The sequence below is a fragment of the Hippopotamus amphibius genome, chromosome 17, assembly GCF_030028045.1.
Source record: "Hippopotamus amphibius kiboko isolate mHipAmp2 chromosome 17, mHipAmp2.hap2, whole genome shotgun sequence".
NCBI classification, from domain to species: domain Eukaryota; kingdom Metazoa; phylum Chordata; class Mammalia; order Artiodactyla; family Hippopotamidae; genus Hippopotamus; species Hippopotamus amphibius.
The window spans coordinates 24,711,039-24,738,077 of NC_080202.1; the positions used below are offsets into that span (position 1 = coordinate 24,711,039).

The following is a 27,039-nucleotide window of genomic DNA, read 5'->3' on the forward strand; positions in this document are numbered from 1 at the left end:
CAACCAAGATGCAGAATATGATATCACATTAAGAGGACAGTATGAGGGGCTTTCCTGGTGGTGCAGTGGTAAAGAATCTGCCTGCCAATGCAGGGGACACAGGTTTGATCCCTGGTCCAGGAAGATCCCACATGCCAGGGAGCAACTAAGCCCACGAGCCACAACTACTGAGCCCACATGCCACAACTACTGAAGCCTGCACACCTAGAGCGCATGCTCTGCAACAAGAGAAGCCACCGCAATGAGAAGCCTGCACACCACAACAAAGAGTAGACCCCGGTCACTGCAAATAGAGAAAGCCTGCGTGCAGCAACGAAGACCCCACGCAGCCAATAAATATATAAATAAATAAATTTATTGAAAAAACAAAAGAGTGCTGTATGAGGTGTGTGTGTGTTTTCACTGTGCCCCGTGGCATTTGGGATCTTAGTTCCCTGACCAGGGTTCCGTGCATCTGTTTTGGAACTGCAGAGTCCTAACCACTGGACCACCAAGGAAGTCCCTGTTTGAGGATTCTAAGGAAGATGAGCAGACAGAGACATTCTTCCACTCTAGGTGGCTCCCTCAGAACTGATAAAACATTCCTAAAGACTGGAGTTGTTTGCACATCTGTAATGTCAATTCATAGCCTAATCCATCATCCACACACAGAAGTCAAGTGAGATCCCAAAGGCAAAATTTCCAATTAGTTTTGTCTGGAAAGTTTAGGGCAAAGGTAATAAAATCAAGAATCCTGTGCTGATTCACTGGGAAAACATTTGTTTGCCACACTCCTTCACTGAGGAACAAAAGGAGTCAGTGGTTAGTCTGGAATGTGATTCATTAGGAATATCTGGGAGATAAATAAATGAAAGGAGATGACAAATGGTTGTATGACTTACAAAACCTTTGTTTTTCTTTAAGTCCAACTTTTAGGGGAGTTTAGAAATGCTTTTAGAAATAGGAATTCTACTCTTCAAATTCCTTTAATCATTGCTTTTCTCATCGTAGTCAGAGAACAACTTACCTAAGATTATGGTATAAGACAAATAATTCTAGAAGGCTAGCGCATAAAACTGTTGATTCCAAATAGGCACTGGGAAGTTTAGTGTTTATATTCTTTTTGTGAAGAAGGTCCTGAGTTTATAGATTAAGCCCCTGGTCCCTCCCTATAAAATGCAGTGTAATATGTATAAAAGCAGTAATTTGGCCATTAGTTAATTTGGATTTAAGCTTTCTAAATCTGTTAGGACCTTACTAGATGTAATCAGACTTCTATCTCACACTCCTCATTTGATGAAAAGCCTGATAATGGTGATAATGCCTGCACAACCTAGATAACTCGGCAATGCGTGAGGTTACGTAGCAAGTGTGTTATGATTTAAGTAAAAAATAACCAAAACAAAAAACGTGTAAACTCTATAGTTCATGCTTCAGGTTATGAGGCCCTGTCTTTAAAGTCATTTTTATTATATTAAATCAATCCATAAATAAAGACGTTTCACTTTTCTTCTCTGAACCTAAGTAATTTTGATCATAAAGTTGATTTAAGGGTTCAGGAGGAATGGACCACATATTTATAAAGAGAGCTTTTAAAAAGGCTATAAATTGTTTAAAATATATACCCAACAGAACAGATTTCACCTAACTGAATCTTCTTAGCTTTCATTTAAGTACACATTAATAAATAGTGACTTAACGGCAGGAAGTCAGTCAGTCTGTGCATACCCTTCTGTTTGGTGAAAATCCAGGCCTGTGTCCTGGAGACCCTGGTTTCTACTTTTGATGTGGTGATGCTCATAAGAGTTAATACATGAGTCATTCCTTGGGGAAACACAGGGAGAATAGCTGATCATGCCCTCATCAAAAAAAAGGGCAAACAGATCTTTTCTAAGAAGGGCCTGTTGGTCTTCCCGCAAGAGCCCTGAGTCACTGCATGCTTATAGCCAGAGTCATTATACCTATACAGAGCAATATTAAGTCACATCAGAACCTTACTTTTGGCAATTTCTTCCTTTTTTTTGTCCTACAGAGGAATAGACAGGTAAGCTATGGAGCAATAATCAGAAGTCAAGCAGGAAAAAAAGTGAAGAGGTTGGCTAACAATTTTTAAAATAATTATTCCACCTCATGGCATTAAACAATGACTATAATAGTTCTCTTACTGAAACTGCTTAACTATTTCACTTCAAACTACATCCATGCAAATAACACTTACTTTAGGCAATAAAGAGTCAAGAGTCAAAAAGTGTAAGAAACAGCTTTAGGTGCATATATAAAACAGTACTATAAAGTACTATACACATGATATAAAGTACTTGTGTCTAAAGGAAACAGGGTGCTATAGACAGAGACGTTCTATAAACATTTGACAGTAATCAAGCTGTTGGGTTTTTCTTAAAAAATGTACAATTTTTACCCCATTTTAGTGATGAAATAAACTTTAAGGCAGAAACAGACCTCTGAATCTTACACAGGGGCAAATATCTCACAACTAACTTTCCTTATACTTACAACAAAGAGCCAAGATTTATTTTTCCAAAATTTTTTTCTATTAAAATGGTCATTTTTTTTGTTTTTGTTTTTGTTTTTAAGTAGAATTCTTTATCCATTTATACCTTATTTTTACACCTGATACCTGCATTCTAAACTTACAATTTTATGGTCATGGTTTCTCATGGTACTTAAAACACCCTTGACATCCACTAACTTTTAATTCCAATGAATTTAAACTACCGATTTTTATCTATAAAACTATATTCTTAATCTAAAATGGTCATATTAAACAAATGACTCATAAATACCATTCAGATGATAATGCCTTGATGTTATATCTTCTTATAAAACTTGATCTATTCTACAATGTAACTGAATAGCTCCCAAACTTTTCTACATACCAACTGTCATCTAGATTGAACAGTTCTAATGTGAAAATCCCTCCCATTTTTGATCCCCAAAGGTGAGAGAATTCTATAGTTAAAATATATGCCCAAAAGAAAAGTTATCTGTAAAATATATTCAGCCTTCTATTTATAGCTCAATATTTTAGTGCCTTTAACATATTTTAATGATTGTTGATAGTTTTTGTTCTCAGAGTTCTTTGTCTAAGAGCTGGGCTCATTTTGAAAGGAATACAGGCTTCATAAGCCTTTCTCCAGGAAACTGCTCCACCTAGTGTCAAAAACTGTTCATGTATCACATTACTTGTGAATTCTTGCCAAAGGCCTCATTCTCTTTGTTAAAAAGAACAGACCTTATAATCATTAACAGAACACATAGTTTACAAATGGCTCTTAAATCATCTGGTTGTCTTATAACTTGAGGAATAATAATGTACATGCATATAAGGAGCATGTCTGAGATGTATTTCTCATTATCAAGTACCAAAGTTCCTGTTTTTGTTAATCTGATTGTTTACCAGGTTATTATGATGAATATATTATGAATCAATATATTCTAGTAATGGGAAATAATTTTAAGGTGGTCACTGAAATTACCCTGTCACTTCTCCCAACTGTCTGTAACAATCTAAACATAATCTACAAATTATTTCTCAAAATGAGTGCTGTTGTAAAGACTGGTATTTAATAATTGCACACATCGATGGTTTAAAACATGAGATTAGAACTAAATTTTGCTGTCATCAGGCAGCTCATCTGGAAGAAATTCTTTTACTTTTCTCTTCATGAAAAGTTTTCTTTTACCCCCCTTGATGGTCTTCCAGACCACTAAAGCACTCGCACAACTATATTATCTTTTCTCTTTTAATCTTTTTATTTTTTATTTATGTATTTATTGGCCTCATTGGGTCTTCGTTGCTGTGCTCAGGCTTTCTCTAGCTGTGGCAAGCAGGGGCTACTCTTTGTTACGGTGTGTGGGCTTTCTCAGCATGTTGGCTTCTCTTGTGGAACATGGACTTTAGGCTTGTGGGCTTCAGTAGTTGCGGTGTGTGGACTCAGTACTTGTGGCTCTTGGGCTCTAGAGCGCAGGCTCAGTAGTTGTGGCGCTTGAGCTTAGTTGCTCTTCGGCATGTGGGATCTTCCTGGCCCAGGGATTGAACCCGTGTCCCCTGCACTGGCAGGCGGATTCTTAATTACTGCGCCACCAGGGAAGTCCCTATATTATCTTCTAAAACATCATGTTAAGTCTAATATTACAACCCAGAAGAGAGAAGTGATAATTCTTCTCTGGCAAATGGAGGAATCAAATGCATAACATGTCATGTAAAAATCCTTAGAGGGTGACTAGCTCACTAAAGCTCCCAAGCTCAATATGCTTCTGGTATAGTATGGTCATCCCACGAGTTAGAGCAAGGGTTAGCAAACTACTGCCTGAAGATCAAATCCAGTCTGTTACCTGTTTTTGTGAATACAGGTTGACTGGAAAACAGTCACATTCATTCCTACACACTGTCCTTGGATGCTTTCTCATTACCATGACAGATCTGAGGAGTTACAAAAGAGACTGCATAGCCTGCAAAGCCTAAAATATTTACCATCTGGCTCCTTTACAGCAAAAGTGCTGCCCCTGAGCTGTCTCCCCTTGGGTCAAATCATTTATTAAGGTGAAAATTCTGACACATTCAAACACAGAGATACATCAAAGAGGTTAACAGCAGCCATGTTCTCTTCATTAACTTGTTTTTACTCTGGGCATTACTTCCACTAGTAAATAAGCATTCCTGGATCACTCATGTTCTGGATCGCCTGAAAGGAAACCTGCTACATACATGCTAAGACTAAATAAATTTGTTAATGGATTTCTGGAAATTAGCATCCAAGAGAAGAGGGCTTAGAAGGTGTGATCTTAGAAAAATCTACCAGCCACAGAAGGTTTTTTTGCATCTGATCTACTTATTAAAAACATGAGTAAACAAATGAAATCAGTAAATTTGCACTACTTGCTAAGCAAAATTAGCTCATGAAATAGACATCTATTACAGGTGTCAATCTTAATTTAAATTTACCCACATATATACCCTTTTCTTAATCTTTATTTGTTCCTGAATCTCTGAGCTTCAATCTAGAATCACTTTCCTTCCATTCAAAGAACAGTTTTTAGTATTTCCTTTACAGCATGTTTGCTGGTGGCAAACTACTTGTTTTTCCAAAAATATCTTTATTTTATACTGTTCATGGGACACTTTGAGTATCTTCTGTTGGTAGTTATTTTCTTTTAGCCCTTAAAGATATTCCACTGTCAGCTGACGTTTACTCTACTCAGTGCTCTGTGTGACCTAAATGAGAAGGAAATCCAAAAAAGAGGGGGTATATATATACATACAGCTGATCCACTTTACTGAACAGCAGAAACTAACACAACATTGTAAAGCAACTATACCAATTAAAAAAAAAACCAGATAGACTTGCTACTGCTATTCTTGTGAAAAATAAATTGCCCTTCATCTATGAAAAAAAAAAAGTCAATGACAGCAAATCCAGTCTTACTGAAGTTCCTTTGAAGATAGTATGTCTTTTTCTCCATCTCTCCTTTTTTGTTCTGGATATTTTTCTCTGGCCAATTTTGCAGTTTATTAGTCCTGTGTTAGCTGTTGTCTACTTAAGTCCACTAACTGAGTTCTTAATTTCAGATACTGTTTTTTTAATTCAAAATTTCCACTTGCTCTCCTTTATAGTTTTCAATCTGCTAAAATACTCAAACTTGTTTTTTACTTCCTTGAAACACATTGATTTTGGATTAAAGGACACATCTAAATAACTTCATTAAATAGATCCCCTGTGGATCTTTTCTACTATTTCTTGTTTCGACCAAATTATCTTGTTTCTTCAGATATCTGATTACTTTTGATTGAGTGCTAGACTTATTTTTTTAATATAATGTGATGATTTTATTTTCCTCCAGACTTAAGATTTAAGCCTGAGGGTCAGTCCTTGTATGATCTGATTTGTATCTAGCTCATCCTTATGTTTAAAGCGTGGCCCCTTCAAGGTTCCAATCCAAAGCCTGAAGGTTTATTAGGGCATATACTTGACTGGGTTCACCTCTCTGGGTTTCCCCTTTAATCTAGATGTTGGCCTTGTAATTCTTTGCTCTCTTTTTATCTCCATGGTGCCTTTAAACAGACGTTCTAAAATTTTATCAATGTTTTTAAGATACTTTCACAAGACAGTTGATCCAGACTGCCTAATCTATCATCACTGAAAATGGAACTATAATCAGTGGTTTTCAACTGTGGTATTACATACTGCTATATTAAAATCCATTGTGGGAATTGGTGCTTATAATTTCTTATGAATAATAGCTAAAGCATGTAAATTGAAAATTATTATTTTAAAAATAAAATCAGAGCAAGAAAAATGATAATAAAAATAGTCGCTTCACATTTATTGAGCATCTTATATACTAGCCACTGAACTGAAAAGGGTACATGCTTTATTTCATTTAATCCTCCAAACAGCCTGATGAGATAGGTACTATTATTACCATCCCCATCTACAGTTGAATAAACTGAGGCTTAAAAAGTTAAGATATTTGCCAAGTATCACAGAGTTAGTAATATTTGACCATGCATTTAAACTCAGCTCTGAATATGCCTTATTACCTACCTCCCATGATAGGAATAAAAGATTTTAGTCCCATAACAAAATCACCCTCCATCACTTGCATATTCTTAAATATGAGAGAAAAAGATAGAATTATGGGGACTTCCTTGGTGGCACAGTGGTTAAGAATCTGTCTGCCAATGCAGGGGACACAGGTTCAAGCCCTGGGCTGGGAAGATCCCACATGCTGCGGAGCAACTAAGCCCACATACCACAACTACTGAGCCTATGCTGCAGAGCCCGCAAGCCACAACTACTGATGCCCGTGCACCTAGAGACCATGCTCCACAAGAAGAGAAGCCACCACAATGAGAAGCCCATGCACCGAAACAAAGAGTAGCCCCTGCTCGCTGCAACTGGAGAAAGCTTGCACAGCAACAAACACCCAACACAGCCCCCCCCTCCAAAAAAAAAAGAAAAGAAAGAATTATGGCATTACATATGAAACTGGGCATGCCATGGCAGTATATCCTGCATGTAAATATATACCACAATGGAAAGAAAGTCTAACTAATAACTGTTAAACTAATTAATGAATGTGCAAAACAATTCAGAAAACTTATTTTCATTCACATGAATTAACTGGTATTATGTAGTCATAAATACAGATAAATAACAGAATATGCCTCTAATTTATTTGAGGGTTTCATATTTATCCAGAATAGGAACTGCAAACATAGTATAGTATATTGGTCGTATTAGCAATGCCACCTAGTGGTAAACTAATATAGCCATAGTTAGAAAAAAAAGCCCTATAAGAGTGGTTCTTAACATTTTATGGGTTACAGAGTCTGTAGAATCTAATACTATAGGTCCTTTCTGCTAGAAAGATGCATATTTGCAAAGACACATAACAAGTATAATGTTCAGGGAATTAACAGATCTCCTGAAGCCCATTCGTTGACTATTAGAATTAATGGAACAAACCAACTAACCTAGAGGCCCAACCAACTCCCCTTGAGTCTTGAGAAGGAATCCACTCACTTTCCCCTTCATCTCTTCCTTTCTGGTTAGCAATCATTATTCCTGTACAGTATCTAAGTTTTCTTTTGTGGTTATATATCTATTCTCAGCAAACTACTAGATTTCTACTTTTCCCAAATCAATTTATATAATTTGATAGTAGTCATTTTTCCCTGTTGATTTTCATTAAATTTAATGTTTGAATTTAATCAAACAACTATTCTTACTTCTAATGTTTAAAGAAGTGATAAGAATTTCTAGGACATCTGAATTAAGTTAAAACTTTTCAATTATATCTAAAAATATAAATGAAATTGTGGATTGATAAACTTAGAAATCAAGACAACGTTTCCATTTTAAAGTCAGATATATAGGATATAACATTTTAGGGAATATAGTAACATTTGTCAATCACCATTTAGTTGTACAATGAGTTATAATTAACCAAATGATTATTTCCAAAAGAGGTTAACTTCTACACTGGGAAGAACCTAACTGAGAAATTTTGTCTATGCAGGAAAAATTTTCCTATTTCACTTTAAAAAAAAATAAATTTATTTATTTGTTTATTATTGCCTGTGTTGGGTCTTCGTTGCTGTGTAGGCTTTTTCTAGCTGTGGCGAGCGGGGGCTACTCTTTGCTGTGGTATGCGGGCTCCTTACTGCAGTGGCTGCTCTTGTTGCAGAGCACAGGCTCTAGGCCATCGGGCTTCAGTAGTTGTGGCATGTGAGCTCAAGAGTTGTGGCTTGCAGGCTCTAGAGTGCAGGCTCAGTGGTTGTGGTGCACAGGCTTAGTTGCTCCGCAGCATGTGCGATCTTCACAGACCAGGGCTCGAACCCGTGTCCCCTGCACTGGCAGGTGGATTCTTAACCACTGTGCTACCAAGGAAGTCCCTCCTATTTCACTTTAAAGCCATAATTTCCAGTAAAGAGAACCATGATCAAGAATGAATTAAATCTTTTCCCTTTGTTAAACTCAGTTTCTTTTTCACTTGTTTTGCTGTATGTTATTGTCAAATGAAGGGTCATATTTCTGACCAGACTTCTCTCCTATTATAGTTAATTTTTTTCTTGACTGAGGTATATGGGTATATGGAAAGGGTGCCTATTTCATCAGTGCAAAAATGTGTGACATGAGACTGTTAACGTCACCTAAGTGAGGGTTATATAAGGGCTCATAAATGAAAGGTGTAATTAGGACTTTCCAGACACAATCACATTTCACAGATATATTCCTACCTGGAAGGAATCCTGTGTCTAAGAACTAACAAATCTAAGAATTAAAGGTAATCTGGTCAAATGGAAATGGCATATGCTGGGTATCTCTTTGTATTTCTTTTTAACATTAACATGTGGCTCTTCAAGCCTTTACATACTGAATTTGTTTGCTATGTTGGCCTTTTATCCATTTTTGATCACTACTGTCTGAAAAAGTGTTCTTTTGACAAAATCAACACTAATTCATGATAAAAAACCCTCAAAAAAAAAAAAAAAAAAAAAAAAAACCACCACACAACTCACAGCAAACTAGGAATAGAAGTGAGTTTCATCAACTTGATAAAGAACATCTACAAAAACCTACAGCTACATGATACTTAATGGTGAGAAACTAGAGGCTTCCCCACTAATGCTGGGAACAAAGCAGGATGTCCCTCTCACCACTCTAATTCAACATCAGGTTGGAAGACCTAGCTAATGCAATAAGACAAGGGGAAAAAAAAAGAAAGGGTATACAGACTGAGAAGGAAGAAATAAAACCGTGTTTGCAGATGACATGATTATCTATACAGAAAATCCTAAAGAATCGACAACAAAGTCCTAAAACTATTAGGTGATTATAGTAAGGTTGCAGAATACAAGGTTAATACACAAAAGTCAATTGCTTTCCTATATATCACCAATTAACATACATGATCCACAAATCATGCCCCTGGGTATTTACCCAAATGAGCTGAATTCTTACATACACCCAAAAACTTGCACACGAATGTTTACAGCAGCTTTATTCATAATTGCCATAACTTGGAAACAACCATGATGTCCTTCAATAAGTGAATGGATAAACAAATTGTAGTGGTACATCCAGAAAATGGAATATTATTCAGCAATAAAAAGAAATAAGGTATCAAGCCATGAAGACAGGGAGGAACTTTTTTTTTTAAAACAACATTTTATGAACACATATTGCTAAAATGTCCCTGATATGCCATCCAGATTTACTTGGAGATGAGCCTTGGTGGGCTGTGGGGTTCTAGTCAGCTGCTTCCTTATGAGCTCGTACACAGGAAACTGTAACTGTATCATATTTTTAGGGCATGAAATGTGTATTCTGTCAAGCTAAAAAGAGGAAAGGCACCACTCCTTCCAGGGTTAATTTAAGACTCCAGAAAGGGACTGCTTCACCCCCTGGACCCCAACCCAGAGTCAACCATCCAGGGCCAAACACACCCTCCTCTGGTGAGCAATGAGGATGATGGTGAAAGTTATCCCAAGTCAAAATCTTCTTGCACTTCAAGGAAACAGCATTCACCAATTAACACAAAGGCTGTACACTCCTGCAGATGCTCTTGCTACCCTGCTGTACAAAGTTCAAAACGACTGAGGGAAGCACCAGAGTCCTCTGAGGCATTTTATTTGCACGTATGTATTACATCCCTAGAAAAAGAATCCAAGGATTTTCCCTCCTGTGTGTTTTCATCTTGCTTCTTCATGGTCCATGATGCCAGCTGAGGTTGTCAGTACAATGAAACCAAACTGATGGGACGGGAGCAGGTTATTCTGACATTTTTCTAGATCTTTGAGTTGCACATCAAACCTGGGGCTGATCACTCCACACTTATTTAGTAGGCCTGTGAGGTTCACAACAATTTTCCCAGCCCTGTGATCATCGATGATTTCAAATTCGCCAATATAACCACGCTTCATCATCACAGTTAGAAACCTGACGATGACTTTGGAGCACGGCCTAATAAGAACCTGGCGCTTGCCTCTTTTCGGCATTGTTGATACTCTTGAGAGCATCGGCCAGGACATTCGTGCGCACCACGATGGCAGCGCGGAAAGATCCAGGGAGGAACTTTAAATTCATATTGCTAAGTGAAAGAAGGCAGGCAGAAAAAGATATATAGTGTATAATCCCAACTGTGACATTCTGGACGAAGCCAAAACTTATAGAGATAACAAAAGATCAGGGGTTTCTAAGGGCTTGTGGGTAGGGGGAAGGAGAAAGGTAGGAATAAATAGGTGTAGCACAGGGTATTTTTAGGGAAGTGAAACTATTCTGTGACACTGTAATAGAGAATGCATAATATTAAGCACTTGTCAAAACCCACAGAACTATAAAACAGAGTGAACTCTAATGTAAACAATGGACTTTAGTTAGTAACGTATCAATAGTGGTTCCTCAATTGTAACAAATGTACTACAGTAAAGCAAGATAATAGGGGAATAACACTACTTAATCATTAGATTTGTGAAAAGGCTAATATTAATACTACTAATAGGGGAAACTATCATTACATTGCACACCTGAAACTAATATAATGTTATACGTCAATTATACCTCAGTTAAAAAAAAAAAAAACCACAAAGAAAATAGGGAAATGCTCTGTGTGCGTGTAAAGATATATGGGAACTCTATCCTTTCTGCTCAATTTTTGTGTAAACCTAAAACTGGTCTGAAAAATAAAGCCTATTAATTAAAAAGATAAAGGAAAAGAAAGTGTTCTTAGTCCTTTACAAATTTCCCTTTTCTTTCCATCCAACCACTGCCACCAGGAACCCACTGGGATCAGGTGAAGATCTCATCTACCTTGCAACATAATTACAATATCTCTTTATCTCTTTAAATTTCTCTTTTCAGAACCTACACTGTGTACTGAAGGAACAAGGGACTGCACAATAGGTTTCTATTCAGTTAATGGTATCAAAATCGTCTCATTTAAGTAAAAAACCAACAGTTATCTTTGGCTCCTTCTTCCTGCATACTAAATGTATAAAATTTCCCTAAGATTTGTCCTATTTCATCCAATGCCACTGCCACTCCAACCACTCTCTTGAAATATTAAAGGTTTATACCACCTTTTGCCTTCATTCTGCTTAGTTTCTCTGCATATTCTTTTTTTCAGTAAATACCCCTTCCTCTCCATACTTCTCGCCACCTCCACGAAAGCCTGTGTCCTCAGAATGATTACCATTAACTGTTCATTTTCTCTCCCACCTTCAATCTATCACCCACACTACAGCCAGAACTATATATTCATAAGATACAGATCAGGTTATTTCATTTGTTTTTAATTTTAGGGCATTTAAAATAATTCTAAATGCTACTCACAAACAAAAATCAAATTAACCTAATGCTGAAAAACATGCCCTGATCAACCCTGGACCCCAGTTTATTAGCAGCAATGATAATACCACAATGTTTTTATACAGCTTTTATGTATAATGCAACACAGTTTCAGGTGTTCCTTGATTTTATCTCCACACTTGCTTAACTAGTATAATATATATGGCCCTGAGTATAATGAGAGAGTGACACTTTCCTTCAAATAGTTCTTGAAGAATTCCTTCTAAACTTGTGAAAATCTAGCAATATTCCCTTAAACCTGCACTCTGATCAGGGCAGAAATAACTACTTAGCTTATGGAAACAAAGACTTGACTTCTCACTCAAATGAATTTTGTAATAAATGCTCATTTATAAGTTTTAAATCCTTTAACAGATACATGGAGCAATGGAACTAAAATAATTACGTTTTCACATCAACACATTTTATATATGCCATTTTATAAAGGTTTCTCAAGGATATGAAAAGAAACAGGAAACATGAAACTTTCATGTTTCAAATTTCTTTATTCTTATTTATTATGGGATTTATAAGGTTCATTAGAATCCCTTTTAAGATTCAGCAGAATCTACAATCTTGGTTGCTTTTTAAATACTTCCAAATTAATCAAATGCTACAAATGAGTTCCTTAATCTGGTTTTCCCAAGGAATCTAAGAGGACGGGTCTAGAAAAAAAATAGAAAGGTAACCTGTAACCCGTAATTCCTTTTTTTCCCCTCTGCCTCAACTTCCAGTATAGCATTATACTTCTAGAACGTAGTTATTAAAGAAACACTGATATGGGTTACTTATCTAGGATTTATGTTTCTATCTGGGATAAAATCAGCAAGCAATCATGAACGGAATTCTAAAATTCCATGTTTTAAACTCCATAAACTCACAGACGTTATGCATTATAGATTAATTCTTAACTTATTCTTCAGACCATTTATTCGGCAGCATTCTGAATAATCATTTCTTAATATTTATCATATCTGCTTCAGAAATGAATTCACTAAAGCATAGAGATTGGAAGTATTAGCACTGTTGAACTTGATTCAGCAATTAATACTACTGTGACAACTTTTCACCTGTTTTCTCCAGCAAGAGCAAGCTGTTTTCAAATATGAAACTGTTTTCAATATATTATCCAGAAACAGGAATAGAGGGAAACGAGAGGAATCCAGGGCACAAAATTTAATGAGGCATTCGTTCATCAACCCCACATTTCCATGCCCCTAAAAGTACCAATGTAAATTCTGTGCCCTAGATGTTTTGCTTGTCCTGGCTCTGCCATTATTTCACTAGATTGCAAATGCCCAGAGAAAACCTACCTTTTATCTCTCTCATTTCAACGAAGTAAAAAGAATATTTTTTAGGAAGGGTCCATTTTATACTTTGATTTAAAAGAGTTTAAGAAAGAATTAGTTCTACACATGAAATACTTCATTAACTGCATTCAATAAGAATACCAAAATAACTATCCAGTTGTGTACATGGTGTTAGAGGATGTGAGGGAAGACACCACTTCTCATTTGCTAATTAACAAAGAAAACAACTGTCCAAATTAATTCTAAGCCTCACATGGAATTTTGTACAATTAAGTAACTTCAACTATTAAAAGACAATTGCACAAGCAAGAAAACCATTATTCCAAAATTCGGTAGGAAAAACCATTCCCTGGCTGAATTAATATAAGTAAACAATCTCATTTGCCTAAGGGTTTTTCTTCCCTTCTCTTTTTAAATTCTCAATCCAAAAGGAAAAACAAAACAGAATTTCAAATCCAACTTAGAGCACTGACTTGAGGACTGGAATACATATAAAACATAAAGGTAATTAAGTAAAAATCTTAGAATCTTAACTTCTGAAGTAAAAGCACCAATTAAAACATAATCTCTTTCAATCTCGCTTATTAAAAGTTATTCTTACCAGATAAAGCAGAAAGGTGTGCAGCCCTGTTCCAAGACCAACAGAAGACAAAATTCCTAAGCCTATCCAGTAGGCATACAAAAGAAACTGTTTTTCTATACGTTGCACATACTGAAAAACAAAAGGGATGAGGTGAAAAAAACAAAATCAGAATTCTTAAGCAGAAATGTGGTATTATCAACTACAATAAAAATAAAATAAGCCAACTAAGTTTCCAATAGGAAAAAAAGTATTAAGATTAAAAGCTCCTTGGAGAGCCCTAATTCCTCTAATATGTAGTAACAGAGATGGCAAAAAAAAAGAAATCATGTAATTGAAATAAAGCTCATTTCTACATTTTAAAAGTCCTATTACTACAATGACATTTATAGGAAAAATGCAAATTACTGATAACTATGAGAATAAAAAATTTAAAGATACTTAAAAGTTACAAAAATTTTGTTTATAAAAGCATAATAATATATAGTGGTAAGAGACAGGCAGTTATTTATATAACATTTGGAACGAGAAAGTATTCTTGTTTTTCCAAGTCAAAAATGGGAATAAAATTATTTTTGTATATTTAAGACCAAGATGCTTTTCAAGCAAGAGCAAACTGAAGTCCATTGGGATATGGACTTGGAAGATTTCCAGATTTTAGATTCTAGATTCTCACATTGGAGAGTAAATTCATCAAGCCAGTTCCCTGCAAACTCCTAATAGCACACACAGATTTCTTTAAAATATATATATATTTAAAATTAATTAATTAATTAATTTTGGCTGTGCCGTATCTTAGCTGCGGCATGCAGGATCTTTGTTGTGGCATGCGGGATTTTTAGCTGCAGCATGCATGTGGTATCTAGTTCCCTGACCAAGGATCGAACCCGGGCCCCCTGCATTAGGAATGCGGAGTCTTAGCCACTGGACCACCAGGGAAGTCCCTCTTAAAAATATATAAAAGACTACATTTATAAGTATAAAAACTCTGATTAGAAGTAAAATGATGCTCCCCTCATTTTTAATGCCATTTATTGTTTTCTAATTTACAAGTAATATATGTTTATTACAGACAACTAGAAACACATTAAAGCGCAAAGAAAAAAAAAATTACCCATAATCTCCATCCCCCAGAGATAATCACTATTAGCATTTTGATGCATTCAGAGGTAAACTGCTCTAAAAGATGAAATGATACCACTTTAGAACTATTTCCTATTAGAATACATTAATGTTTTGCTATTTTATCAAAAATTGTTAACAAAATGTCTTATTTTCCTTTCATTTATGCTGTACTTACAGATGACAGGCAAGTGAACTTCCCCCTACTTTATACATATAAAACCTAACCTTCGGGACTTCCTGGGTGGCAAAGTGGGTAAGAATCCGCCTGCCAATGCAGGGGACACGGGTTCGATCCCTGCCCCAGGAAGATACCACATGCCATAGAGCAACTAAGCCCATGTGCCACAACTATTGAGCCTGTGCTCTAGAGCCCGTGAGCCACAACTATTGAGCTCATGTGCTCCAACTACTGAAGCCCACGCGCCTAGAACCTGTGCTCTGCAATAAGAGAAGCCACTGCAATGAGAAGCCCATGCACCATAAAGAAGAGTAGACCCCACTTGCTGCAACCAGAGAAAGCCCATGTGCAGCAAGGAAGATCCAACACAGCCAATAAAATAAATAAATTAATTTATTGAAATAAACAACATAAAACAAAACAAACCTAACCTTCAATCTAGGATGAGTATATCAGCTTGGCTGGATCACAGGAGTGTGTTATAAAAAATATGAAGACTCTGGTAGTGATTAAAGGATTCATGCTGCTTTGACTAAACACTATCAGGAAAGTTATATTTAAATCCTTAAAGGTAAAAAGGAATGACCAAATATAAATGCTGAGCATCCATGAACTACCACGAGAATATTTTTAATATTTGACCTTAAAATTTGTAAGACATTAAGATACCAGTTAGGAGATAAATTAAAAAAAAAAAAATCAATGAAACCCATAACAATTCCATTTTGAAACTGTTTGTGATTAGGAAGGTACAAGAACAGAAACAGAGGTGCCAAACCTCCTACCTGTTGATGTGCTCCTTCAACATAATACGTAGCTATAAGCACAGCAAGCAGCAGTAAAAAAGATACCACAACGCTTTGACGATGCCATAATCTTAAAAACACAAAAATATGAACTATGTCACAATCTCATTTTCAGGACTCATCACTCTCAAAACATTTCTTATTGAAGCCATCAGATTACTTAGCTCAGCTTTAGAAGTGGTACTTGCTGGACTGAGTTCTTCTGTTCTTAAAACACTACAGTGTCTTGGGGTGCAGAAGGGAGTCTATACATGGGTATAGAATTTAATTTCTTATTAGAAACCCCACTGTAGCCTTTCCCATGCCCCCAAACTAATTCTATATATACCCCAACTTCTAATTGGGACATGCATTCTAATACAATGGAAAGGGCACTGGCCTTTAGTCAGAGGACTTGGATCAGAGTCTCTTAAGTACTGCACTTTGAGTAAGACACTCAACCAATCTGCTGACTGTTTCTCGTTTTTAAAACCATATGATCACATACTCATTTTACCTTCTTTGTGGAATTGCTATAAGGATCAAATGAACTAAAAAGCGTTACAAAATACTCTGTAAACTGTAGGTACAATAAAAATGTAAGGTATTATTACAGGTAACCTAGAAAGGTAAACCAGAAAATGATTAAGGCAAGCAAAGTTCAACTTGCTCTTTTGATATCAGAAATAGGGCTTACAAGTACTAAATTTAAAGGTAGAACACAATTTCCATGGAAGAGTCCTTTTTCATTGGCTCAAACTATCAGTAGTGCCACGTATCCTGAACCTTGACCTCCTAGAGAATCAGGGTATCGCATGTACATAGGTCTGATTTCTCCTGAAGGTAAAGCCAGAAGAAAACACTTCTTGTATTTACTGCTTCCGTTTAAAAGATTCAACATGAGACCATGGTCAACTGTAATAATCCAGTGAACAAAATAGCAACAAGTTTCCCTAGTCCATTTTTCTTCAAACTACACATAAAAAGGAAAATAAATAAGTTCCTATAACATTTTAAATTCAATTAATCTCTTTTGATAGAGCAGGTGGCAGGGAGTAGGATACTGTTGAAGATTTCTAAAATTAGTAAATACAGTTTATATAAAAGGTAATGGGAGATTCTTTACTTTGAGGTCCATTCCTTCAAGATTACTAGGATTTCCAGAGAAAAATACTGCAAGGTAATGAGTGGCTGTCTCCACAGGACAATGTTCTGCCTTTCTTCCCGATCCCTCCTCTTCTTTTCATTCACTGAAGAGGGGTCTGAAAAACATTAGTGCAGAAATTAAAACAGGATGCTCACTTTTTCCAATCACTTTCAAAATTCACCTACCTTCGCATCCCACATTTGAAGGACTACAATATAAACCTCAAAAAACAAACAATCTAGTTTACACTGTGACAAGTCTAGGCTATGTCCTGCTTTTCTACTCTTACCATCATTTTTGGAATTATTTTACTGTCAGGACCCAAGTTTCTTTTCTTATATACATCACTGGAATATTAAATTACCCCACTTTCTATGAAGGGCAATTTAACATCGTATCATAGAGCAAAGTGGTTTAGAGCGCAAAATGTGAAGGCAAACTACTTGGTTCCAAATCCTGGCTCTGCCATCTACTAGTCATGTGACCTTGGGCAAGCTAGTTAACCCTTCTATGCCTCAGTTTTCTCTTCTCTAAAATGAAGATAAAATAGTACTTACTTCTTAGGATCTTGTAAAGATTAAATGAGTTAATACATGTATGTATATGTGCAATTAAAGTTAGTTATTGGTAATAACAGTAACTCTCTCAGCATTCTCTCTTGAAATTATAAATGCATACACCTTGTCACCCAATAATTCCACTTGCAAGAATGATTAGGTGTAAGGAGAAATGGCTTTTATACAAGTTTATTCAAGGAAGTGTTATTGGTTCTAGAAAAAGATTATAAACAAATGTTACCAACATAGGACAGAGGAGTGATTAAAATATGATACACTTGCACAATGGGATACTAGGCAGCCGTAATAAAGAATAAGTTCTTCGTGCACAATCTCTAGGAAATATTAAGCAAAAAACCCCAAACAAACATACACCATGGTACAGAAGAGAAAGTGTGTCATTCTAACATTAACTTTAAATTCCAAAGAGGTGGGCAGTAGAGGAAGAATATATAAATGTATGTGCTTGGTGAAAGGAAGGAAAGAAAAAATAACACACAAAAGCTCCTAATGAGACAAGACTATGATATATGCAATGCTTATCTCCGAATCTTGAAACTCTGGTGAAACGATGCAAAATTTATTGACAACCAAAGTAACGCAAACATCGATAAGTGCTGCAAAATGTTTTGCAAGGCAATGGAATGATCAAAATAAACAAATAGAAGCCACTACTTCAGACAGCTTGCAGTTCTTCCAATAGAAGAAAATTTCTGTGATATAATATTACCATGCTGAAGTATTATTTGCAATGTGTTTGAGATGCCAAATGATTTAGAAGTTAAAAAGAAAACCATTACAATTAACAGAAAAGGAAAACCTTTCATTTTCTTTTAAACACATAAAGGAGAGTTCCTACTTAAATTATCTCTATAAATAATAGCTGTAATTTTCAGGGTAAATGTATGAATAAGAGTTAAATATAATGAAATTTACCACAAATTCTTAATTCGGTTGAAGTATAAATTTATTTGTCTCAAACTAAAATTTAAAAATAAATCTACAATAATCACATTCTGACTTTTTGGATCATTATAAAATTAGGATTAGCATAATAAGTAAATTTATAATCTACTTCTAAAGTTACCAAATAGCATGATAAAACTGAGCGCCAAACAAAGCCAAATAAATATTTACCACACCACAAGATTAAAATAATATTGTACCTAGAACACTACTGATGTGACTATGGCCAGGCTGCTTCTGCTATCACTGTGAAAAACTACCTTAAAGGCCCTTATACACCCACAGTTTAATTTACTATGAAGATGAAACAAAAGATAATCTTTTACAAAATTTATAAGAATTTTATGTGTCAGCTTATTATATAAGGTATTATTTTATTAACAAGAGAAAATAAATATTAGATATATTCCTATTTTATTCCAATGAAAAGGATATAATTTAAACCCATATATCTTCTCCCTCTAAACTACCATACTTCACCTGTGAAGTTTCCATTATATTGTTCCTTGTTCATTGCTGCACGTCTCTGGTCACAATTTTTTCCATTCTCTGCCATTTCATAGATCAATAACTCTTGAGGAGCTAATAAAAACAAAATAAAATCCAGTGATATGTTACATACTTCTGCTTTGCATCTGTGGCTGAACGAAACTGAATTTAGAAACAACGTGGTAGTAATCGCCACATCTCAATATGTGTTTACACCTTAATTTTCTCTTTTATAATCAAGATTTAATAATTTGTCTAGAAACGCTGGTAGAAGTATTAAAAATACAAAAGCCATGTTGTTGTAATCCTTTTCCAAACAGTTACCTCAGTGATTTTCCAGATTAAAATTTGGAGGCAATTTGTCCACAGAAGGATATAAAATACTAGCACCCTCAAGTACTGATAACCTATAAGGTCTAAAGTCCTTCTAATTCATAATTGAATATCATATACACTACTCAAATTCTACCAATCTTTCAGTCCTTTCAGCATTACTCAGAAAAAAGGATATATTATCAAACATGTCAAAAACGTTGACACACAGACCCAAGATCAATTTTATTTAGGAAACAATTCTACTGGGAAAAAAAATTATATGGGCACAGAAGGTGAAAATTTTAAATGTTTAAGATAAGTTAAATGTACTCTTCATAGCATTATTCATACTACAGGTATAGGTGTAAATTTTTACTTTAAGTCCCTGTATTACAACATATAAGTTATGCTGACATAAGTATTCTAGACAAAAAGCACCAGATTACCTGTGCCTGTATCACTCTTCAGGTGCCCGTAAAGCGAATTTTTCTACTCAAAAAGCACATCACTTCGAAGTCTCAGTGCTGAGTCCTCTGCATGTGCCATGAGTCCTGCTACCCTTAGACTCAGCTGATTAGAACATGATATGGTCACAGGTTCAATCTTCCTATAGTTTGTTAGTTGGAGCTATTTTATCCCTTGACTAAAATTCTAACCACAATTTAGGCCTCAGAAAGGAAAATAAGTGAAAGAGTATAAAGACTATAAACACTGAACAAAGAGCATACATTCACCACTCCAACAGAAGGTCTCTTCTTTTAGACACAATCCATTTGTGGACACCTTTGTTTTGTTGCCTTCATTTCTCAATAAACAGACATATCAGGAAATAAAATATAGGCTTCCATTAGCACAGACGGATGGAGTAGATGATTATAAGCCTAAAACCTGGCTTTGCATATCAGATTTGCCACTAACTAGTTGTGTGATGTTAAGCAAGTCTCATTTTTTTCTAGACCTTGATTCTCTGGATCTACAAAAGAAGAACAAAAATTCTCACTTCCACAGGATTGATGAGAGTGTGTGTTTGGGCATGCAAGTGTGTGTATAACTCTAAATGGCAATACACTGAAACGGCAGGAGGTATATGATGCAAACCTAGAATCTGTCTATACTAGAGAAACTACTTCACAGCACATTTCTCACTGCTACCGTATCACTGATGTCTGTGTCTTTCATTCAACACTCACTATAAAAGTTCTGGGGCCAGTAATGGGCACTGAAGATATAAATGTGAATATTCAAGATTCTTGTCCTTCAGCAGATCATAATCTAGTAGGGAAGCCAGATGAGCACAAGACTTCAAACATAATATAAAACAATGAAACAGATATACAGTAAATAACTTAGTGGGAAGAAAACAGGTTTTAGAATCTAACAGAACTGAATTCAAACCCAAACTTCACAAGAATCTATTTTGAGCTTTGGCAAGTTTTTAAATCTCTCTGAATATCAGTTTCTTTAATTTGTAAAATAGAGACAACATGACACACAAAGGGTTACTCTGAGGATTAAACAATGAAATATACATAAAATACTAGTATACTTTCTCACCTTTTATGTGAACTCAATACATACTAGTTAAAATGATGATAAGGAGAAAGTAAGTACAGGAGAAAGTATTGGAGCTCAGAGGGCAATACACGCAGAGTAGTCACAGAAGCTGAAATTTGCTTCTGCAAAGTTAAGTCATACTTCTGAGAAGAGGTTTTCAAAAGACAAGCAATTACAAAAAAAGAAAGATGAAGATAATTTGTGAAAATCTATAAGATCAAAGCATCAAAATAAGTTCACAAAATATAAATCTATTCCACAAATCATGCTTTCTAGTTTTGTTAATAAAATTAACTGAATATATTTGAAATGGACCATATAATGAGTTAAAGATTTTCCATCTTCCAATCATTCAACTTGAAGCCATACTTCAGTCCTCTAAATACTTAAAACTGTGCAAACTCATGTTCAGCCAAATTCTGTAGGCAATTCATTTTAGAGATGAATAGCCATTCACCTATATCACAATAAAATTTAATTAATTTGTGATGAAAGGCACAAAAGAGCTTATGTGCTATGAAGAAAAAATTCTAAAACCTTTCCCCCTGCAAAACATTGATAATTGAGCTCATTTCCCCAGTTTTACTCTTTCCCATAGTATCATCTTTAAGAGACAGAAAGAACTTTATTCAAAACAACCTGGGTCCATTTAAGTTCTTACTTAATAACAATGGTATTATGCAATTACTCAAAGATGTTTTTAAAGACATTTCAACAGGAATTTTTATTTAAGCAAATAACATGTTCTTACACAATATGCTAAAAAACAGCCTACAGACATTTCCTACTCAAAAAATTCTCTAGAAAAAAAAATAGTGTGGAATTTTGTTTTGTAAGAAATAACCTAGGAGACTAAGTTATTTTCTTTTAATCCGCCTACTTCTTTACAAACAAAATTAATTCACAGTTTAGAAAACAATTTTTGAAAAATATTTTCCAGTCTCTAGCCCCACTCCTCTACCTAGAGGTTGGGGAATGAGGCTGAAAGTTCCAATCCTCTAACCATGCCTTGGTTTTTTTTGGTGACTAGTCCCCATCCTGGAGGTAGCTAGGGGCCCAACAAAAGTTGCCTCATTAGAAGAAAAGATGTTCCTATCACTCACATTACTCAGGAAAACTACAAGGGATTTAGCAGCTTTGTGCCAGGAACTGGGACAAAGACCAAATACATATTTCTTATGCCACAATTACTCTACAAGGGGAGAACATGCTAGTTATGGGATGAATTTGTGCCTCTCCCCCCCATTCATATGCTGAAGCCCACATCCCTAATGTGACTGTATTTATAGTTGGGGCCTTTATGCAGGTAATTAAGGTTAAACGAGGTCTTAAGGGTGGGGCCCTAATCAGATAGAACTGGTGTCCTTATAAGAAGAGAAGAGAGACATCAGAGACCTCTCTCTGCACACACACAAAGGAAAGGCCGCATGAGGACACAACAAGAAGGCAGCCATGTACAAGCCAGGAAGAAAGCTAGCACCTTAATTTTGGACTCGAGCATCCAGAACTGAGAACATAAACTCAGTGCCCCAAAGCTGCCAATTTGTCTATTTGAGGCCAAATCAGGGCAAGCAGCATTTCACACTCCACACTCCAAGACTAAATGCATCCATGCTATTCTAATCCTGTTCACCCTCCCACTGAAAGTAGTTTCACTTCTTTGGAGCTAAAAGAATCCTACCAACATCACTTACCAGTTGCATAACCTTGGATAAGTAATTTAAGCCTTAGCACTTGAGTTAATTTGTAAAATATTCCCATTCCTATTTTCATGTCATCCTTAAATGTTTTTTGTGTTGCTTTGGGGAATTCTCAGTTATTTATTTTCTCTACTTCAAGAAAAATTGTATATAATTGTCCTGTACAGAGTCTGGCACATAGCAGGCGCTTAATGTTAGCTTCTCCACACCCTTTCCAAGAATGTCACAATTTTCCAAAATAATCATAGTCAATACTACCCACCCAAGTATTCACTTATAGGCACTTGCTTTCCATATTTCTACATTATACAAGAGCTGCACAACTGATTTCTACAGACGCATCCACAGAAAAATCTTAGTTTGTTATGCTGGATAACAAACATAAATTATTTTTCATCAACGCAAACAGTTTGAAAAAAGTACCATAAGGACAATCTGTTAAAAATTATTACAGGGTAAAAAAGCTCTAGCCAATGTAGCTAGGGTAAGATGAGATAATCATTTTTAAGGAGAGCCACTCTTCACAGTTTAATGAAGTAGCATAAATTTTGGAAATTTGTTACTAAACAGTGTCAGATTCCTGGATGTGGGAATAAATCCAAAGTATTACTAGCCTGTTTGACTGAAATCATCTCAAAAAGGAATCTAGCACATGACATATTCCTGACATTCATGCAGCCTTGCAGTGAGACTGTTGTAATATCAATTTGAAGGGCATGCATCTAAGTTAGTTTTGTTTCTGAGAATGAAATTGTTGAAATAAGCTCTATAGGTCTCTGGATGGGATGAGAAGACAGAAATAGGAAAGAAGCATAATTCAAACATCAAGTACACAAGAGTGTAAAGCAATTATATTCCAATACAAAGCTTAAAAACAAAAACAAAAACAAAAAAGCATCAAGTAATTTTCATTGTGAAGATATATCTAGATACAAAAAATGCTTTAAAAAGCTGTAACTAGCAGATTTTAAATACAGCTGAAGCACATAAAATCTAAGGTCGATATTAAAATATGTGAGTTTTTTTGTTTCTGGCAGAAGTGCTCAGAAAATACTGCTAAAATCAGCTCACAAAGGTTCTTTGTAGGCTGTACATCCAGTGTGCTACGACTATAATACTCCATTCATTTTAAACATTAGCTACACTTGTAATGCAAAAACAATGTAATACTAAATTACTGTGAGTTCCCCAAAGCGACACAAAAAACATTTAAGAATGACATGAAAATGGCAACTCACTGAGTAATATAAGAGATACTGGAGAATTTAACAAGATGAAGATAAAAAGAAAATAGAGTAGTGAAACCATTGACTGTAATTTTCTTTGTCACCGAATTCCAAAATAAAATGAACACACTTCCTTTTAAGAAAATCATCTATCCAAATGATTCTACTTTCTCACAAAAATATTAAGTAACCTTTCTCAATAAAACAGTGTTTCTCATACAAGGCATACAAAGACAGCCAACTTGAGAATATTATATCTTTCAGTAACCTACCTTGCTTTCAGAGTGTGGGTCCTTGATTGGATTATTTAGTACATCCAGTCACTGACTATTTCGAAATAGCTGTAGATTTCCCTAAAACCGCTGACATATACACACTACCAAATGTAAAATAGATAGCTAGTGGGAAGCTGCTGCATGACACAGGGAGGTCAACTCATAGCTGGTGATGACTTAGAGGGGTGGGATGGGGGGGGAAGGAGTCGAAAGAGGGAGGGGATATGGGGATATATGTATAAATACAGCTGATTCACTTTGTTGTACCACAGAAACTGGCACAACAGTGTAAAGCAATTATTCTCCAATAAAGAGCTTAAAAAATAATAAATAAAATAAAACTATTAAAAAAACTGCAATTTATTCTTGGAAACTTAACAAATAAATACTGAGTGAAACTATATCTTGACCAGTGAGGTTTTGATATAGTTTTCTACTGTGCAGGAGTATAAAGACAAAGATAATTCCAACACCATGCATAGTATCACAGTGATTATCAGATCATCTGGCTTTGAGAGCCAGAGAGTATCTATCACATGGTAGTGACAATTTAATAATGTATTCTCTAAAAATTCATTATCTGAATGAGAATATATGATAAACATTCCTTGAATCTTTCTGAACTTTCTAAAGTTGGGGGAAATTAAAAAAATTAAAATCCCAAGTTAGGTAACAATTTAAAAGCAATCAAAATCTCAATAAATCTCCTAATAATGGGTTAGCAGGTTATAAGTCTGTATTTCTCTGGCCTAAAATGTCCCTCAACTTAATTAAGTGAAGTGAAGTGTAAAGTATAGTCAATGCATCATAGTCTAATTATTGAAAAAGGCCACTGCTCCAGATCTAATTTTTAATTAGATAAAATTTTAAGTAAAAATCCAAATTTTAAAAAGATACAACCTGGAAGATGCTTTAGGGACTCTCTTTTTGCAAGTCTGATAGGTTTTTGGGGAAGGTTTCTTCATCTCTTACTTTCCAATATGTAAAAATATCTTATGTTCCTATGTGTAAAAACGATTCTATTTTCATAGGGAAAATGCATAACGTAAAATTACAACTTGAACAATCCCATTTTTTATTTTCTCTCAATCTACTTCTAAATGTTCATTCAGTTTTTCATAACCAATGCAATGTTAGCAAAACATTTTCATTAAAAAGATGGGGTAGTAAGAGTAAGGTCAAGAATTAAGATAGTAAAAGGAATAACAGTCTAGATTTGGAAGATTCAGCTAACCGAGAGACATTCGGAATGTCATGTCACACCCTGATTCTCCCTTTCCTCATTCACATATCAGGAACACAGAGTAAAAGACTGCTATAATTTTCTTTAATTCTAGTAGCCTGTGAATCCTACCCAGCCCAAGGCCAAGGTTCTGGATTTCTGAAATAACAACTACTTCTGGTTAGTGATTTATAGGTTGCATATAGGTTAGCTAATATGATGCTAACAATGCTTTGTAGGAAACAGTTATTTTTACACTTGCCTTCTACAAATGAGAAACTGAGGGTTCAAAGGGCCCCAAATAGCAACTCAGCAGCATATCAATGGCAAAGTAAGAGTTCAACCTCACTTTCCCCAGTCCAAATTCAATGTTTCTTCTACTACACAAAAAGGTCTGATGATAATATATTCAATTCTCACCAAGGAATTCTGGAGTCACAGAAAAAAAAAAAAGGCAAAAAATAGTCTTAAAGGTTTAGCTTGCCCTAGTATTTACAGATGTTCCCCATTAATAGAATTAAGAGAACATTCATTTCTATTGCTTCTCATTACTCAAACTGACTCATTTGCAGGTTATTACTGTTTGTATATTTCTCTGACAAAATTTTACATTCAGATTGCTTAATAGACCTCACTATTTTATTGCTCCTAAATACCTGAGGAATATAAACTGGTCTATACAAGTCATTAATATGAAAAGTTAAGTCACAGAATATTTTCAAAAAACAAAGGTACATGCTTCAGATTATTTATATCATAATGAAGGATTTAATCCAGATAATTCTAAAATTTATCATTTATAAAACAGATTTTGAAATTTGGACAAAAGGATATAAATTGGAAAGAGAAAGATTAGAGCTGAAGTGTTCTACAGTTGGGGAGCATCAAAAAAGTACTTGATAGGGATTTCCCTAGTGGCCCAGTGGTTAAAACTCTGCGCTCCCAATGCAGGGGGCCAAGATTTGATCCCTGGTCAGGGAACTAGATCCCACATGCATGCTGCAACTAAGAGTTTGAATGCTGGAAGTCAAATTTTAAACAATTCATGTACAACAGCATCTAAAACACTTAGAGGTAAGTTTGACAAAATATGTACAAGATCTATTCTAAAAAATTTTTTAAAAGAATCCACAGAGTGCCTAAATAAATGGGAAAATATATATCATGTTCATCATTTGGAAGACTCAATATCATTACTATGTCAATTTCCCTCAAACTGATGTATAGCTTTAATGCAATCTCAACCAAAACTCAAGCAGGCATTTCTTAAAAATAGAAAGTGACAAGTGGATTCAAAATCATATGGAAATGCAAAGAATTTAGAATAGCTAAAACAATTTGGATAAAGAATAGAGCTGGAAGACTTGCACTAGTTGATTTCAAGACTTGCTTTACTATAAAGCTACAGTAACCATGACAGTGTGGTTTTGACAAAAGAATAGATACAGATCAGTGGAAAAGAACAAAATACAGAAATAGACCCACATATATAGGGTCAATTACTTTCAACAAAAGTACAAGGCAATTTAATGATGAAAGGAATGTCTACTCAACTGAATATTCTTATGAAAAAAATGAACATTGAGCCTTATCTCTCATATGTAACAACTGATTTGAAATGGATTATAGATCTAAATGTGAGAACTAAACCTATAAACCTTTCAGGAAAAAAAAAACACATGAAAAATCTTGGCAATCTTGGGGTAGACAAATATTTCTTAGGATTTAAAAAGCATGAACCATAAGAGAAAAAAATGT

General features: G+C 35.2%; 2 protein-coding genes across 4 annotated transcripts in view; both read right to left on the reverse strand.

Annotated features, from left to right (window-relative positions):
- VMP1 (vacuole membrane protein 1) overlaps window positions 1-27,039 on the reverse strand; it is a 107,751-nt gene that overhangs the window by 73,237 nt on the left and 7,475 nt on the right. For all 3 annotated transcript variants that reach the window (XM_057714289.1, XM_057714287.1, XM_057714290.1), the window contains exons 2-5: window positions 18,981-19,082; window positions 16,957-17,092; window positions 15,831-15,921; window positions 13,764-13,874 (exon numbers count right to left, since the gene is read on the reverse strand). In XM_057714289.1, coding sequence (XP_057570272.1) covers window positions 13,764-13,874; window positions 15,831-15,921; window positions 16,957-17,092; window positions 18,981-19,056 — 414 coding nt within the window. In that variant the 5' untranslated portion in view covers window positions 19,057-19,082. The remainder of the gene's footprint in view (window positions 1-13,763; window positions 13,875-15,830; window positions 15,922-16,956; window positions 17,093-18,980; window positions 19,083-27,039) is intronic.
- Window positions 10,109-10,595, reverse strand: LOC130839806 (40S ribosomal protein S15a-like). The gene has a single exon (XM_057714292.1). It carries the CDS (start codon window positions 10,535-10,537, stop codon window positions 10,199-10,201), a length of 339 nt encoding a protein of 112 aa, XP_057570275.1. The 5' UTR covers window positions 10,538-10,595; the 3' UTR covers window positions 10,109-10,198.

What these genes read in the sequence shown, in the direction of transcription:
- LOC130839806 (XM_057714292.1), bottom strand. Translation starts at nt 10,537, where the DNA reads ATGTCCTGGCCGATGCTCTCAAGAGTATCAACAATGCCGAAAAGAGGC.